The 14,039-nt window shown below is 42.4% G+C and overlaps 1 protein-coding gene across 13 annotated transcripts in view; it reads right to left on the reverse strand.

Annotated features, from left to right (window-relative positions):
* The window catches only part of PANK1 (pantothenate kinase 1), a 101,874-nt gene that overhangs the window by 16,013 nt on the left and 71,822 nt on the right, over positions 1 to 14,039 (reverse strand). For all 13 annotated transcript variants that reach the window (XM_047825035.1, XM_047825033.1, XM_047825031.1 and 10 more), the window contains one exon: positions 9,628 to 9,980. In XM_047825035.1, coding sequence (XP_047680991.1) covers positions 9,628 to 9,963 — 336 coding nt within the window. In that variant the 5' untranslated portion in view covers positions 9,964 to 9,980. The remainder of the gene's footprint in view (positions 1 to 9,627; positions 9,981 to 14,039) is intronic.

The following is a 14,039-nucleotide window of genomic DNA, read 5'->3' on the forward strand; positions in this document are numbered from 1 at the left end:
TTATTAACAGTAAAAGCATGACAATATTTTTGAAACACTGAGTTGTGAAATCTGGTTGTAATTAGTCATTCTGCCAGAGAAGCACCTTGGCCGGACATCGTGTCTGCCCAGAGTGGGAAATGAGGGACAGGAAATTGCCTGCTTGCCGGGAAAGCATCCAATAGCATGTGTCATGGGTTGAACTGGTGGGCCCTGAAAGGTATGTTCATGTCCTAATTTTTAGAGCCTGTGACTGTTATCTGATTTTGTAAAAGGGTCTTTGCAGATGTCATTCAGTTAAGGATCCTGAGATGAAGAGAACATCCTGTATTATCTGAGTGGACTCTAAGTCCACTGCCGAGTTTCCTTATGAGACCACAGTAAAGAGCTGATGGCCAGAGGAGAAGGCCAGGTGAAGACAGAGGCAGAGATTGGAGTACTGCACTACAGGCCAACAAACGCCAACAGCCACCAGAAGCTGGAAGAGGCAAGGAACAGAATCTGCCCGAGAGCCTCTAAGGGAAGCGTGGTCCTGCCATCACCTTGATTTGGGTCATGTGGCCTCCAGAACTATGACTGAATCCATTTCTGTTGTCTTAAGCCACTACGTTTGGGATAATTTGTTACAGCAGCCACAGGAAATGAACAGAGCGCATCGCTAAGACCGGGGCTCCCCTGCAGGGCAGAGAGTGAGAATGTTCTGAGAGCAGAGAGAATCCCACACTTCTTTGACACGATGAGGTCCTTAGGGAGGCACAGCGAGCCTAGGAGCTGGAGACAAACACCTTTGAGCCTTCGAAATCCAGCTCTCCTTTTCCCAGGCCTGGGCTTTGGAGTTTAGATAGACTTGGCTTTGAATTCTAGCTCTAACACTTAACTGAGGGATGTGGGGCAAGCTATTTAACTTGTCAAGCCTCAGGCTGCTTCTCTGTAAAATGGGGATGATATCCACTGTACAATGTTGTTGTAGAGATTTCATGATAATAATACACGTACAAAAGGCTCAAAAGATGTTGGCTATTTTATTAATAGTGGAGGTGGTCCTAAAGTGCCTTTTCATGCTCCTCTGAGACAAAAACTCCCATTCTCCCAGGTACAGGGGGAAAAAACAAAATGGGAATGAGTTGGCTGTGGGGCAGGCTTAGGGGAGAATGGCTCCTTTGCATCCTCAAAAGTTTAATTCATGGCCCCCAAGAGTCGTATTATTGCTGGTCCCTATGTCTCGGTTGAGGATAATTTCGCATGGACAAAAAAAGAAAGAAAGAAAGAAAGAAGGAAAGAAGGAAAGAAGGAAAGAAAGAAAGAAAGAAAGAAGGAAAGAAGGAAAGAAGGAAAGAAAGAAAGAAAGAAAGAAAGAAAGAAAGAAAGAAAGAAAGAAAAAATCTAATAATCATCAACATGAGTTGAGGATCATTTCCTATGGACTAAAAAAAAAAGAAAAAAGAAAATCTAAAAATCATCAATATGACACTGAACTAGTGAAAGAAGATAATTTGTCAGGTCTAACTTAAATTAAAAAAAAAAATATATCTTTGGGGGGCTGCCTGGATGGCTCAGTCGGTTGAGCGTCCAACTTTGGCTCAGGTCACAGATTCACGGACTTCACTGTCTTTCTCTCTCTCTCAAAAAGATCAAGAAATAAAGATTAAAAAAATCTTTAAGAAAATAATAGCTAGTGTTTATTGTGTATTACATGCTAAGAACTTGTAGTAGATCATTTAATTCTCAGGGAACCCAAAAGTAGGTATTTTATCCTTTATGATTAAGGCTCCCAGAGCTTAAATAACTTTCCCTTGGTGATACAACTAGCAAACAGCTCCCAGTGACTCCCTGTTCTTCTCTTGTCTCCACAATGCAAAGTACTTCTGGGATCTGGAAACAACCTATACAAGTGCTGTACTTAGATATTTTGCCAGAAAGGCATCGTTTTCATTATAAAAGTTAGCAGCTGGAAGAAAACTTTTGACTTCATATCACCCATCTGAATTTTCCCATTCAACAAAACCCACTAAATCTATACCTAGAGAGCAGAATTAGTTTGAACAGGTTACCAGCAAGGTGGCACAAGTTTTCTTATACAAAGAATTATTCTGTTGTTTTTTTTTTTTAATTTAAAGATCTAATTGGCTTTGTTCGATGATTCATGAATTGGGCAGCATATCATCCAACAAGTAGAAAGGAGGTCCCCAGAAACAATCATCCTAAATGACACTTGCTGATAAAGTAAACCTATCTCATACATGATTCCAAACATTTCCTTTTTTTACCAAGTGAAAATTTGGGATGTGATGCAAGTAATCATATACGTTTTAAGGGGGTAATACTTTAGGTAGAAAACTACCTGGAGACCTGAAAAGATTGTATGACAGACATGAAACCCCATGCTCTTCTGCTTAGAGCATTAACCACATCCGGGCTTTGTTTATGGTTCATCAGGTGCCCCTGAGCACAGCGCTCAAAGGCCTGTCCCATCGTAATTGTTTAATAAACATTTTTTCAATGGGACAGGGAAAGTTAGCGCTTCTTGGGTCAAACCAAACTGAAAAGTATCAATTTCATCAGCCAGTCTTGGGACCATAGGTTAACCTGCTTAAAAATTAATCAGAGGTCCATCAACCATATTGACAGCCATGCCCAGAGCCAACATCACAAATGTAGAGACACAGTGTGGCACAGCTTTTATGCTGTGGAAAAAGAAAAACCTCAAGGCAAATAAACTAAGCACATACAAACTTTGATCTGAAAGAAAACATCGTTATCTCATTTTTCCCATCAAAATCATTTTCGGGGCGCCTGGGTGGCTCAGTCGGTTAAGTGTCCAACTCTTGATTTCGGCTCAGGTCATGATTTCATGGTTTGTGGGTTTGAGCCCTGTGTCAGGCTCCTCGCTGACAGTGCTGAGCCTGCTTGGGGTTCTTTCTCTCCCTCTCCCTCTGCCCCCCACCTCCCACCACTCCTTCTCTCTCTCTCTCTCAAAATAAATAAATAAACATTAAAAAAATTTTCAAATAAAGTCCTAGCAGCGAATAAACATCTCTGCTATACATTTTACCGAGGGGTGGATATTTCCAAAGCCCAGGTCATGCATCCCCAAACTGGGAAACAGAAATTAGTCACTTTCGGAGACCTGTAGAGACCTCCCTCAAAAGTCTTCACCATCCAGGAAAAAGTCCAGGCTCCCAAGTGTTAAGCAATGGGCCAAATCCTTACTTGGATATTCAAACAGACCAATGAAATTCAGAACAAGATGGGAATTACTCCCCAGACTTTCTACTTTGTAAATACAACTATATTAACTTTGTGGAAAGCCTAAAACAGCACGTTCAGATCCTAGCTATGGAAAAACACTCATTCTCCAAAAAACACATTTAGTTTTTTTTATATCGGGTGTAACAAATGCAAATACCTCCAGGAGACAGTAAGAAAACATGAAGAGTGAAGCCCTTGAGTGGCTGTAAAGTAACAGGATGATGGGGATTGTTGCACACAGGACAATATACACATATTTACAATTCGCCTGCAGCCCATTGTTGCCCTATGGTAAAGGGGGCTCAGTGTGATAAATTATCTGACAGCGAATTAACTTTTTAAAAATATTGCAGGCCAACCAAACATTTCTGTGGGCTGATTCTGACTTCTATCCTACTAGCTTTATATATATTCTAATGCTCATCTCTATAATGGGTCTTAAATGATGATAGATCTGAAACATCAGATCCAGCAAACACACAGATGAAGCTATAACTAATGTGAACATCACCTTGTAACCAAGGTGTGCTGGTAAATGTTTAACAACCAGCTCTCTGGGAGCAAAAGCCCTGTTTTATAGCATTTACCAATTTCTGTGGCATAATCGTCCCCACAATGGCTAATTTCAAGCTCCCAACATGATGTCACTAACACAGAGTTGAGAAGACATGCACACAATGAGCTCTCTTAAGCCGGTAGGAACTGGCCCCAGCACCCCACTGCTTGTAAGTCTCCTCACCACTTTCAGAAAGTATGGCTTCTGCCAATTCCTAAATAATTAAGCTTAAACTACTCCCCAAATATAGAAGCAACAAACCTAAGCTTGTCCTAAGACTCAAACTCTGTGTAAATAATGGAAGCTAGTAAAAAATTGTATGATCTCATCTGTAGGACTTGAGGCAGGGAAGGTATTATTATTATTATTATTATTATTCATTTTGCAGATGAAATGCATCACTAGGGGTCAGCTGTTAAGTGACCTATCTCGGATCCCAAGGCTAGCAAGTAGGGGAAGAGGTAGAGTAGAAAAAACTTTCAAACTTACAACTATGATGAACTCACATTGTTTGCCCAGTACTAAAGTCACCCGAGCAAGCGTACGGGTGTGGTGGGATTCTCAAACTATAGGACCCATCAGAATCACCAGGAGGGTTTGTTGAAACACAGACCATTGGGCTCCACTCCCAAGGATTCTGACTGTATTTCTAACAATATCCCAGGTGATGTTGATGCTGCTGGGCCTTGGACCACACGGTATTAGGAGCTGAAGAGCTGGGATGAGTCCATGACCCCAGAACAGTGAGTACAGGTGTTCAATAAGGTCACATACTCTCCCTAATAGCACCTGCCCTATCTAACTTCTAGAGCTATTATCTTCAAGAATCAAATGAGGGGCGCCTGGGTGGCTCAGTTGGTTGAGCATCCGCCTCTTGATTTCAGCTCAGGTCATGATCCCAGGGTCGTGGGCGTAAGCCCTGAGTGGGGCTCTGCACTAAGCATGGAGCCTGCTTGAGATTCTTTCTCTCTCTCTCTCTCTCTCTCTCTCTCTCTCTCTCTCTCTCAAAAAAAAAAAAAAATCAAATGAGACACCTGTGTTAAAATGTTTTGGCTACTATAAAGAACTATACACATGGGTTCTAATTATGTGAGAAATAAAATAATTTGGGACTTCTTCTCTTGAGTTGAAATGCACTGTTCCACTATTGGAAACACTATTTCCACAATGAAGACCCTAATTTGTAGAGGGAGTTCTATGATACCTCTATGCTAATATTAGAAAAAATGTGGGTCCTAAATACAAGGCATGCTCAGGATACAATTAGGTGAAAGGTTCTCCTTATGTGCTTCAGCCCAGTCTGTCAAAAATAACTAAATAAGGAGTTAAATAGATAAATCTGGTAAAAAAACAAAAACCAAAAACCAAAAAAACCCCAAAAACACCCCAAGAGGTTCCATATCCACTCTTATGGGGTTATTTGATGGACCTGCCCCAAACCAGCTATATTACTCCCCTGTAGTTGAGAAATAAGTCACCAAATTGTATTTTAGACATGAATAAAATACACATCTGGATGATACCCTACACTTCCCAAGGGTGCTTTTGAGGACACTGGTTCCATAAAACATATTGGAAGATGCAGAAACCACCAATGGCAGAAATGAAGAATAATTTGCATATAAAAGAGTTGATTCTGAATTACAAATTTCACTCTGGGCTCTTTTTTCTTCTCAAAGAAGACCTAGGAGACCAGAGACAGATGAATTTCAAACATGTTCTGTGAGTAAGAAATATAACAAAACCTCCAAGATGGCTTCTTCCTCCCTGCACCCAATAATAAAGAGGCCATAGCATCAAGCCAGTCACAAGTGGAGAATGACATTGTCTACCAAACCTTATGCTGCTGCAATATCACAAATTAGTCCCTGGATTAATAATAGGAACCAAGCTAATAAATGTTCTTGAATGATCCACTTAGATTTAGATTTTCACATTTCCACAATTGTCCTCCCTCTTCCTGATAATTTTTCCACTAAACTTTTTTTTTTTTTTTTACTGTTTAGTTATTTTTGAGAGAGAGAGAGAGACAGAGCATGAGTGGAGAAGGGGCAGAGAGAGAAGGAGACACAGAATCTGAAGCAGGCTCCAGGTCCTGAGCTGTCAGCACAGAGCCCAACACAGGGCTCGAACTCGTGAACCATGGGATCATGACCTGAGTTGAAGTCGGACACTTAACCAACTGAGCCACCCTGGTGCCCCTCTAGTGAGTTCTTCAAAAGAAAACTCACAGAATAGAGACAGGGGATAGACAAGTCTTCTCCTTGAAGATCACTTTCTTCAATGGTGGGATTCCTCACTGGCTTATCAATTTTTAGACCATTTGTAGTTAGATTAAGTTTTTCTTCTGCGTTCCATTTTGGTGTATCATTAACTCAGAAGGCTAACTTCTGAGTGTCAGAAGTTTATTTGTGACAGTGACCCTAAAATGTTAAAAGGAGAAGAAAGGAAAAAAGGAAAGAAGAGAGAAAAGAAAGAAGGGGGGAAAAAAGGAAGAAAGAATTGCAGCTTTGTTCAGTTGAAAGTATTCTACACGGGGGTCTAACTTAATGCTTGTCTCATGGTGTATAGCTCTTTCTTGTACATTCTAAATTGGATGAAGGCTAGTTGATATTATTTAAGGATTTAAGTATATTTACTATAAATGAAAAAGATATAGTCCTTAGATATAACAATTGCTGACTATTCAGGGTCTGTTGAACATCTTTCAGTTAGCTCTAACTACTCAGGCTTTAAAAACACACTTCTGCAAAGCTGTATTATACCCCAATCAGTAATTTTATACAATAACAATGACAGGACTTTATAGTGTGTATATATATATATATATATACACACACACACATATATCTCGATATATATATCTTGATATATATATCTCGATATATATCCATATATATATCCATATATATATATACACACTGCTTTATGTTGTCAGATTCCTTAGTATATATATTGATCGTTTACAACCAACCACGTAAGCACCTTCAATTTTCTACTCTGGAAAAGGGAAGAGACAAAAGCTTGCATTTAGCACACCTAAGGGTCTTAGTACTTACTGTTCCCTCTGCCTAAAATACCCTTTCCCAGATACTGGTCTGATGTGCTTCATTACTTCTTTTGGTTCCTGCACCAATGTTACCTCATCACACTAAAATCTCCCAATACTCCCTATCTCCTTTATTCTGCTTTTTTCCTCCCTCCATAATATACATACATATACGTGTGTGTGTGTGTGTGTGCGTGTGCGTGTGCGTGTGTGTGTGTGTAGTGGCGATACATTCTATATTCACTTGCTTATTTAATTACTGACCATCTCCCCACACTATAAGGTAGCTCCTCAAGGGCAGGGGCTTTGTTTTGTTCCCAACAGTACTTGACGCCCAGAAGGAGCACAATACATACTTGTGTACTGTGGACAGAGGATGGTAAGACCTATTCATCCTCACAAACTTTGGAAGGATAGGGGCACATAACTCAGCACCCTGGCAAACAGGCTATGGGAAGCGATGAATTCTGTCTTCGCTTTGGCTGAGACTGAGCATGGAAACAGAAGGCAACCCATTTACTTTTTTATGGATGTATGCCCCCAGCTGGCCAGGCTGTTTGGCAAATACTCCAGACTTGCTCCCTGCTCCAATCTATTCATTAGGCTCCAACAGCCTGCCTGAAGGAGCAGCGCCTTCTTTACTCTGGTGGTAATAAGGTATGACCTTGCTTAGTTCAGAACCTTGAGAAACACACTTGCCCACAGCTAACATATATTGAGTAACTTTCTCTCAGAATGTGCACTACCCAGAAGGAGGAACGGAGGCATTGAGGGATGTTGCACAAATGCTCTAGGTCACCTTACTTCCCTTTAAGCTCCCTAGTGGAGGTGTTCAGATAGGGTGACACAAGGAAGCTCCTAGCACTAGGGCTGGCTCAGCATTTTCTCCTGAATCAGAATTGAGCTGACACCCTAGTGCTTACAAGGGGGCACTACCACAGTCTCTTCGTTTTAAAAAACGTTTTTAAGTTTGGTTATTTATTTTGAGAGAGAGACAGAGAGAGTGAGCAGGAGAGGGACAGAGAGAGGGAGAGAGAGAATCCCAAGAAGACTCTGCTCTGTCAGCATGGAGCCTGACATGGGGCTCGAAGTCATCAATGTGAGATCACAACCTGAGCCAAACCCAAGAGTGGGATGCTTAACTGACTGAGCCACCCAGGTGCCCACTACTGAAGCCTCTTAATCTCTCTTTAGCTTTAGTTTCCTTATCCATGTGGGCCACGAATGCTATACTTTCTGGTCTCCGAAGGTGACTTCAGGCTCTGATGTCCTAGAACTCCTCCCTCTTCTCTTCATTTTCCTGCCACTTTTTTACAGACGATGAAGCTAAAAAGGGATATGTCTTGCTCGAAGTCACCCAGCTAGTTAAATGCAGAGACAACACTAAAATTCAGGTTCAATGCTTTTCCAATGATGAATTCAAATTTAATTTTCATGCCCCTGGATCTCAGCCTTTTCAGTTTCCAAACTCTTTGATCATTGGGTCCCTTTGGTGGGAAAGAGATGCCATGAATCATTTAGGTAAGTGGCAGCACCAAATTCTACTGCTAGATCGGGAAAGGGGACACAGAAGAAAGAGCCAAAAGCTGATATCATCAGTCTCACTTAGGATACTGTGCTGGGACTCCAATGCCAGCATTCCTCGAAATTGCGTTGTACAATTAGTGGGATAAATGATGCTACTTTTGATGATGCAAATAAAATTTACATTTATAGCTTTATTAAATGCCATGAATAATATATTGATTCATTAATTTTCACTGATGACAGACGTTGTGGCAAGACCGGATTTACACTAGTTCCAATGACAGAATGCCAGAACTTTATACCCCAGGCTTTGGAAACGTGTATTTTGTAACTCATCTCACTACATTTTCAACTTTCTGGCAAGGCTAGCCCCCAAGTCTTCCAACCCTTTCGTCTCTAATGTCCAGTCACTTCTGCCGAGCCTAGCTTCCCTGATTTTCTCTTTACTTTCTACGTCCATTATTTCACTTTATCCTCCTTTTGTTCCGTGCGGGTTGAGGCTGGGCGGTATAGAGATTATCCTGACTGCAGAGATGGGGAAATTGGAACACACAGCTGTTGAAAGATTGCTAAAGAAAGAGAAACATGAGATATCTTACTCATCCGTGTCCTCCATTTAGCCAGTTTTCTCAAATGTAAATGAGCAATGCAGAGCTGGTATGGACTGCCCATTGGGAGACAGCATTATTCTTAGTGCGTGAAATCACGCTCCCCAAATCTTACTCGCTAATAAAGGAAGTCACCTATAAATAGTATCAGGTGTTTCATTTCTGTCTCGAACAAAACTTCTGAGTGACAGTCACAAAACAAAAAAAGACACTCAGAGCAAATAGTAGGTAGACGGCAGTAAAAAATGTTCGCAGGATGTATAGAAAGCCTCTCTGGCGGGCCTCAGTCTCTCTAGCTAGAAAACCGGCATGCTGTTTATGCTTTTTTCGCGACGCCGTGAAAAGCATCTGTGGAAAAGTCAAAGATACTTCGGACAGGGATCGATACCATCTCATCTTTGGCATATTGTGCAACAGTAGCTGTAGCAAAGATGATGACAATAGCTAATATTTACGGGCATTTACTAAATGCCAGGGACATACTACTGTCTCATCGAATCCTTAACAAGCCTAGGAGGTAGGAACTACTCATACACAGGAGGGAACGGAGGCACGGACAAGGTGAGGTAAACCTGTCCAGAGCCCAAGACTAGTACTCTAGCTCTTCCATATGAGAAGCCAGGTGGTTTTGTTGTTTAACAAGTACAAACCTGACATACCATTCTGAAGTCCTTTTCGAACTTGAAAGCCCCACCTCCCGTGGCACAGAGCGTGGTGTGGAGGCTGGAGAAGTTCTTCTCGCTGCCCATCTGAATGAACCTGTGCATAGCACAGCTGGGGAAGCGGATGAAGTGCAGGTTCCCTTTGCGCCCACACATGGTCAGATTTTTCAGTTCTAGATGGACGTCTCGGATCCCGGTTTTCCCATAAGCCGTATTAGAAGTCAAATACTTTCTGATGCTCTTCAGGTTCTCTACCTCCTCTTGCTCCTCTTCGGCTGTAATATCCTTTGGCTCAAAGTAGACCAATTTAACCAGCGTTCCACCGATGTCCATCCCAAACCACGGGAAGGCTAGAGGACAGAAAGATAGTACTGGTGAATCCCATGCATTGGGAGAGACGTTCAATTTCTGAATATTCAAGAACGAAATGCAATGGTGTCACATCTGAACGTGCATTTAATATCCACGCCACCTGAATTCAACCAGACGTGCCTAAAAGAAGAGACAGGCAAGGGGGAATCCACCATTCGAGTGGTGCCCATGTGTCTGCCCACAGTCCACTCAGACTGTGCCTCAGAACTGAGGTTGAGAAGAAAACTAAGACGTTGCAGTCCCCTAGGCTGGTCTCAATTCCCAGGGCTTCTCAGAGCTCGAGTGTCTCCCCAAGCTGAGCGCAATTCCAATATTTAAAGATTTCTTTTTGCAGGCACCATGGCTCTCAAATGCTCTCTTATCAGAATCTCAGTCAAAGAAACAGTGATCTGTTCCAATGCCAGGGGCAAATCTGGCTATGCCAGGTGTACCCGAGGCGTGATGGTCTCTAACCCACTTGGCACACCCCTAGGGCACTTTGCAGTAACAACTGATAGAGTATTCAGTTTTTGCCTCCATGAGCCGACTCCACTGCTTTAATCTACAGAATAGGCAGGAAGGAGAAAGTGAGAGAAAGTGGGTGATGAGAGATGATGATCCTATGGTGACAGAACTCTAAAAAGCTATAGCTCCTCTTATAGCTCATTTCTGCATTAAGCAAAGTCACTGTCTTCATCTCAAATGGCCTGCTAAGGAGTCCTCAACCCAGCGGTGTGTCGGACTCGCCTTTAGCATCCCAATTCTGGTCTCCTCTCTCACAGGTTCTGACTTTAATTCAAGGCTGCAACCTGGGCATGAGTATTTTTTGAAAGTTCTCCAGTGGTTCCAATCTGCAGGCTTGGGAATCACTAAACTGGAAGAACCATGGCCTCTGACAGGCAAGCTCACAAATGAACACAGCTCCTGACCAGGTCTGCAACCTAAGGCAAGCCTTTAGGAGATGGTGTGTGTGTGTGTGTGTGTGTGTGTGTGTGTGTGTGTGTGTATCTATAAAGCCTCCTGGAGATGTTTATCTATAACAAAACAAATCTTCATCATAATTATTTTTGTTATTAAAAGAACAGGCTGAGCTCCCTGAACTGGCTAACTTCATTCAGAGGCAGCCTAGAAAGTTAACGCTGTGCAGTCAGATGCTCTGCAATGAACACAGAGCAAACCCAAATGAGATTCCAAAATCTGGGGTCTCCCTTTTCATTTCCATCAGTAGACTCCATGGACTAAATCTGAAACTGTAATATTAAAACTGAGTTTAAAGATATAGGGAGCAGGGGTGCCTGGAATGGCTCAGTCGGTCGAGCGTCTGATGCTTGGGTTTGGCTCAGGTCATGAACTCACGGTTTTTGAGTTCGAGCCCCACATCAGGCCCTGTGCTGACAGTGCGGAGCCTGCTTGGGATTCTCTCTCCTTCTCTCTCTGCCCCTCCCCCACTTGCACTGTCTTCATCTCTTAAATTAAATTAAATTAAATTAAATTAAATTAAATTAAAATTTAAAAAAAGATACAGGGAGATACAATGACTTCTTTCCATAAGTTTATTTTATTCCGCCCTAGAGAACATCCATATGAGCCCTGGTCAGGTTGTGCATGCCACACCCAGAGGTCACATTGCCAGGAGCATAAGTGAGACTACAGAAGTTCTTTTTTCTGGGCTGCCCTACTACTTTGCCCTCGACATCAGTAGGCTGGGGAGGGTGGAAGGAGAGGAACACAGCAGGAAGCCATCCCCGCACGTGCGATTTTCTCTCCGGTGCTTCGCTGCTGTCATTTTAGCTGTAATGCAAGCCGGCTGTTCCACACTTGGAAACCCTAACCCTTAACAGTATGAAAAATGAAATCCCAAACTCGCCCAAACACTAAGAGCAGCAGATTCCACTGACAAGACCGAGGTGACAAGACCAAGTCCTGTGATAACTACGGAAGTTTGCAAAGCAAACGCTTGTCCCGGCAGGTCGCAGAAAACCGGAAACAGTTCATCACCACTGGTCAGTTCAACTCACAGGTGATGTTTCTTGGTCTGGTCTCTAAAACTCGCTGTCGGTATAGGTAACAGGAAAAGCCTCAAATCAGGATTCACCACTGCTTCCCATACGCAGGAGCCAGTAACCAGCTCACTGTCACTCCCTCCACCTCCCTAAGATCTCATTTCCAGCATCTGTGGAGGGAGTGGATTGCAGTATAATGGTCTCCAGTTCTCTTCCTACTACAAACTTCCTACGGATTCTTTCAGAAGTATAATAAAATCGCAACCACCCCCAACCACGTAGGCTGACCAGAGCCCTAATTTCAACCTCCACTGAAATACTTGTGCCATGTCAACAGGTGTCAGGACTATGCAATCAGTGTTGCAGGTATAATCCTTTCTTCTCATAGTAGGAAAGACACCTACCACTGGACAGGATGGGGGAAGGGTATTCTGGAACTTTGCTAGGCTACTCATTTGGAAACACTGTGGCAACAGCTAGTAAAATGAAAAGTACTAGTACATTTTTAATCCAGCTAATCCCTCTCCTGGACCGTATTCAAAAAGCACCAGCATTTTGGGGATAGGTATAAGAATATTCTTGCAGCACCCTTTGCAGTGGCCAAATTAAAACAAAAACAAAAACAGAACAGAAAACAAATTGCATACCCAGTAACAGGAAAACACAGTGTATTCTTTCCAAATCGTGGAATACTGGGCAGCCACTGAAAAGAATGAATGAGATCTATACCAGCTGCCTGGAGAGACAGCCCTAAGCTTCTGTTCATGAGAAAAGTAAGAGATAGCCAGAAGTGTAAATAATTTGGTTTGAAAAAAAAGGGGGAGGGAAGGAAGGCAGGAAAGAAGGCAGGTGGAAAGGAGACCCGTAGGTTTATGATTATATGATTATATATCTGCTGAAAGATATGGAAGGCTATCAGTCCCTCCAGGTTGTTAATAGCTTTAGGAGGTGGCAGAGGTAAGCAGGTTGTATGGGTGGAAGCTAGAGACTGGGGGAGGGGATGGAGAAAATTCTACACTCAGACATTTTGGTACATGCAGAAGTAAAAAAGAATATAAGAATAATTCAGTGACAGTGAAAAATAGGAGACCTCCCAGCACAGGATGGACAGAACACACTGTGTGAAACCCAGAAAATAACCTAGTTCTGTAGTAGAAATCCAGGATTCACGAAGCCACAGCTGCCCCCAGCCCTCTGCAATGAAGGGTCCCTCTGTGGTCTTTTGTGGATGCTGGTAAGTACAAGCATCCGCAAAGAGGTCTTACTTTTAAAAAACGTGACAGGGGACCTAAACATTTCATATGTTATTTAGAATCCTGCTACCTTCCTCCTGCCTCACCTCCTGCTCATTTCAAAGCTTTTGCTGGCCACTCAACAGAATGGTGGAAAAAAGTGTAGAGCTCTGAAAATTCCGTTAAATGTTGTATCAGCAGTTTTGTTTGAGGTAAGGGAATAGAGATCAGTATTAGTTTACATGGCAAGAGAAATTGCTTTCATTTACCTATGTTCATGTCTTTTCTGTTTATGTGTGTTGTTTACTCATTTTTGAGAGAGAGAGAGAGAGAGAGAGAGAGAGAGAGAGAGAGAGGTGCTTAGAAAGTAATTGACTGGTTTACAAACCAAAAGAAAAGGGAATCAAGTCTATTAAGTCAGACTCACAGGGTTGGAAAAAGCAGCCGCTTCTCTTTCCCAAGAGATAAACAATGAAATGAGAAAAAGTCTTTGCAGGGAAGAGGTCAATTAGCACTTAGCTTTGGGGTGAAAGAGAAGGGCTATCACGCTCAATCTTAACACTCTGAAAGGGTTACAGAGTGTCGGCAGCAGTTGACGTCATGGCTCCTTAGTTCATTCTTTCAATTAGAATACCTCAGGGAAAAAGAGACCAGAGGTGTGGCTTCCCAACCAAAGGCTGACAGGCTCAAAGTATCACCAATTAAGTTAATAAAGAAAGGTTGGGAGCAAAACCACAAAGGCATACAGTGAACAGAAGCATGCCAAGGGCTGAGGGCTTGGCATATGGAAATAAACTAGAGCTAAATAGATAGGAAACTGATT

The sequence above is a fragment of the Prionailurus viverrinus genome, chromosome D2, assembly GCF_022837055.1.
Source record: "Prionailurus viverrinus isolate Anna chromosome D2, UM_Priviv_1.0, whole genome shotgun sequence".
Classification (NCBI taxonomy): domain Eukaryota; kingdom Metazoa; phylum Chordata; class Mammalia; order Carnivora; family Felidae; genus Prionailurus; species Prionailurus viverrinus.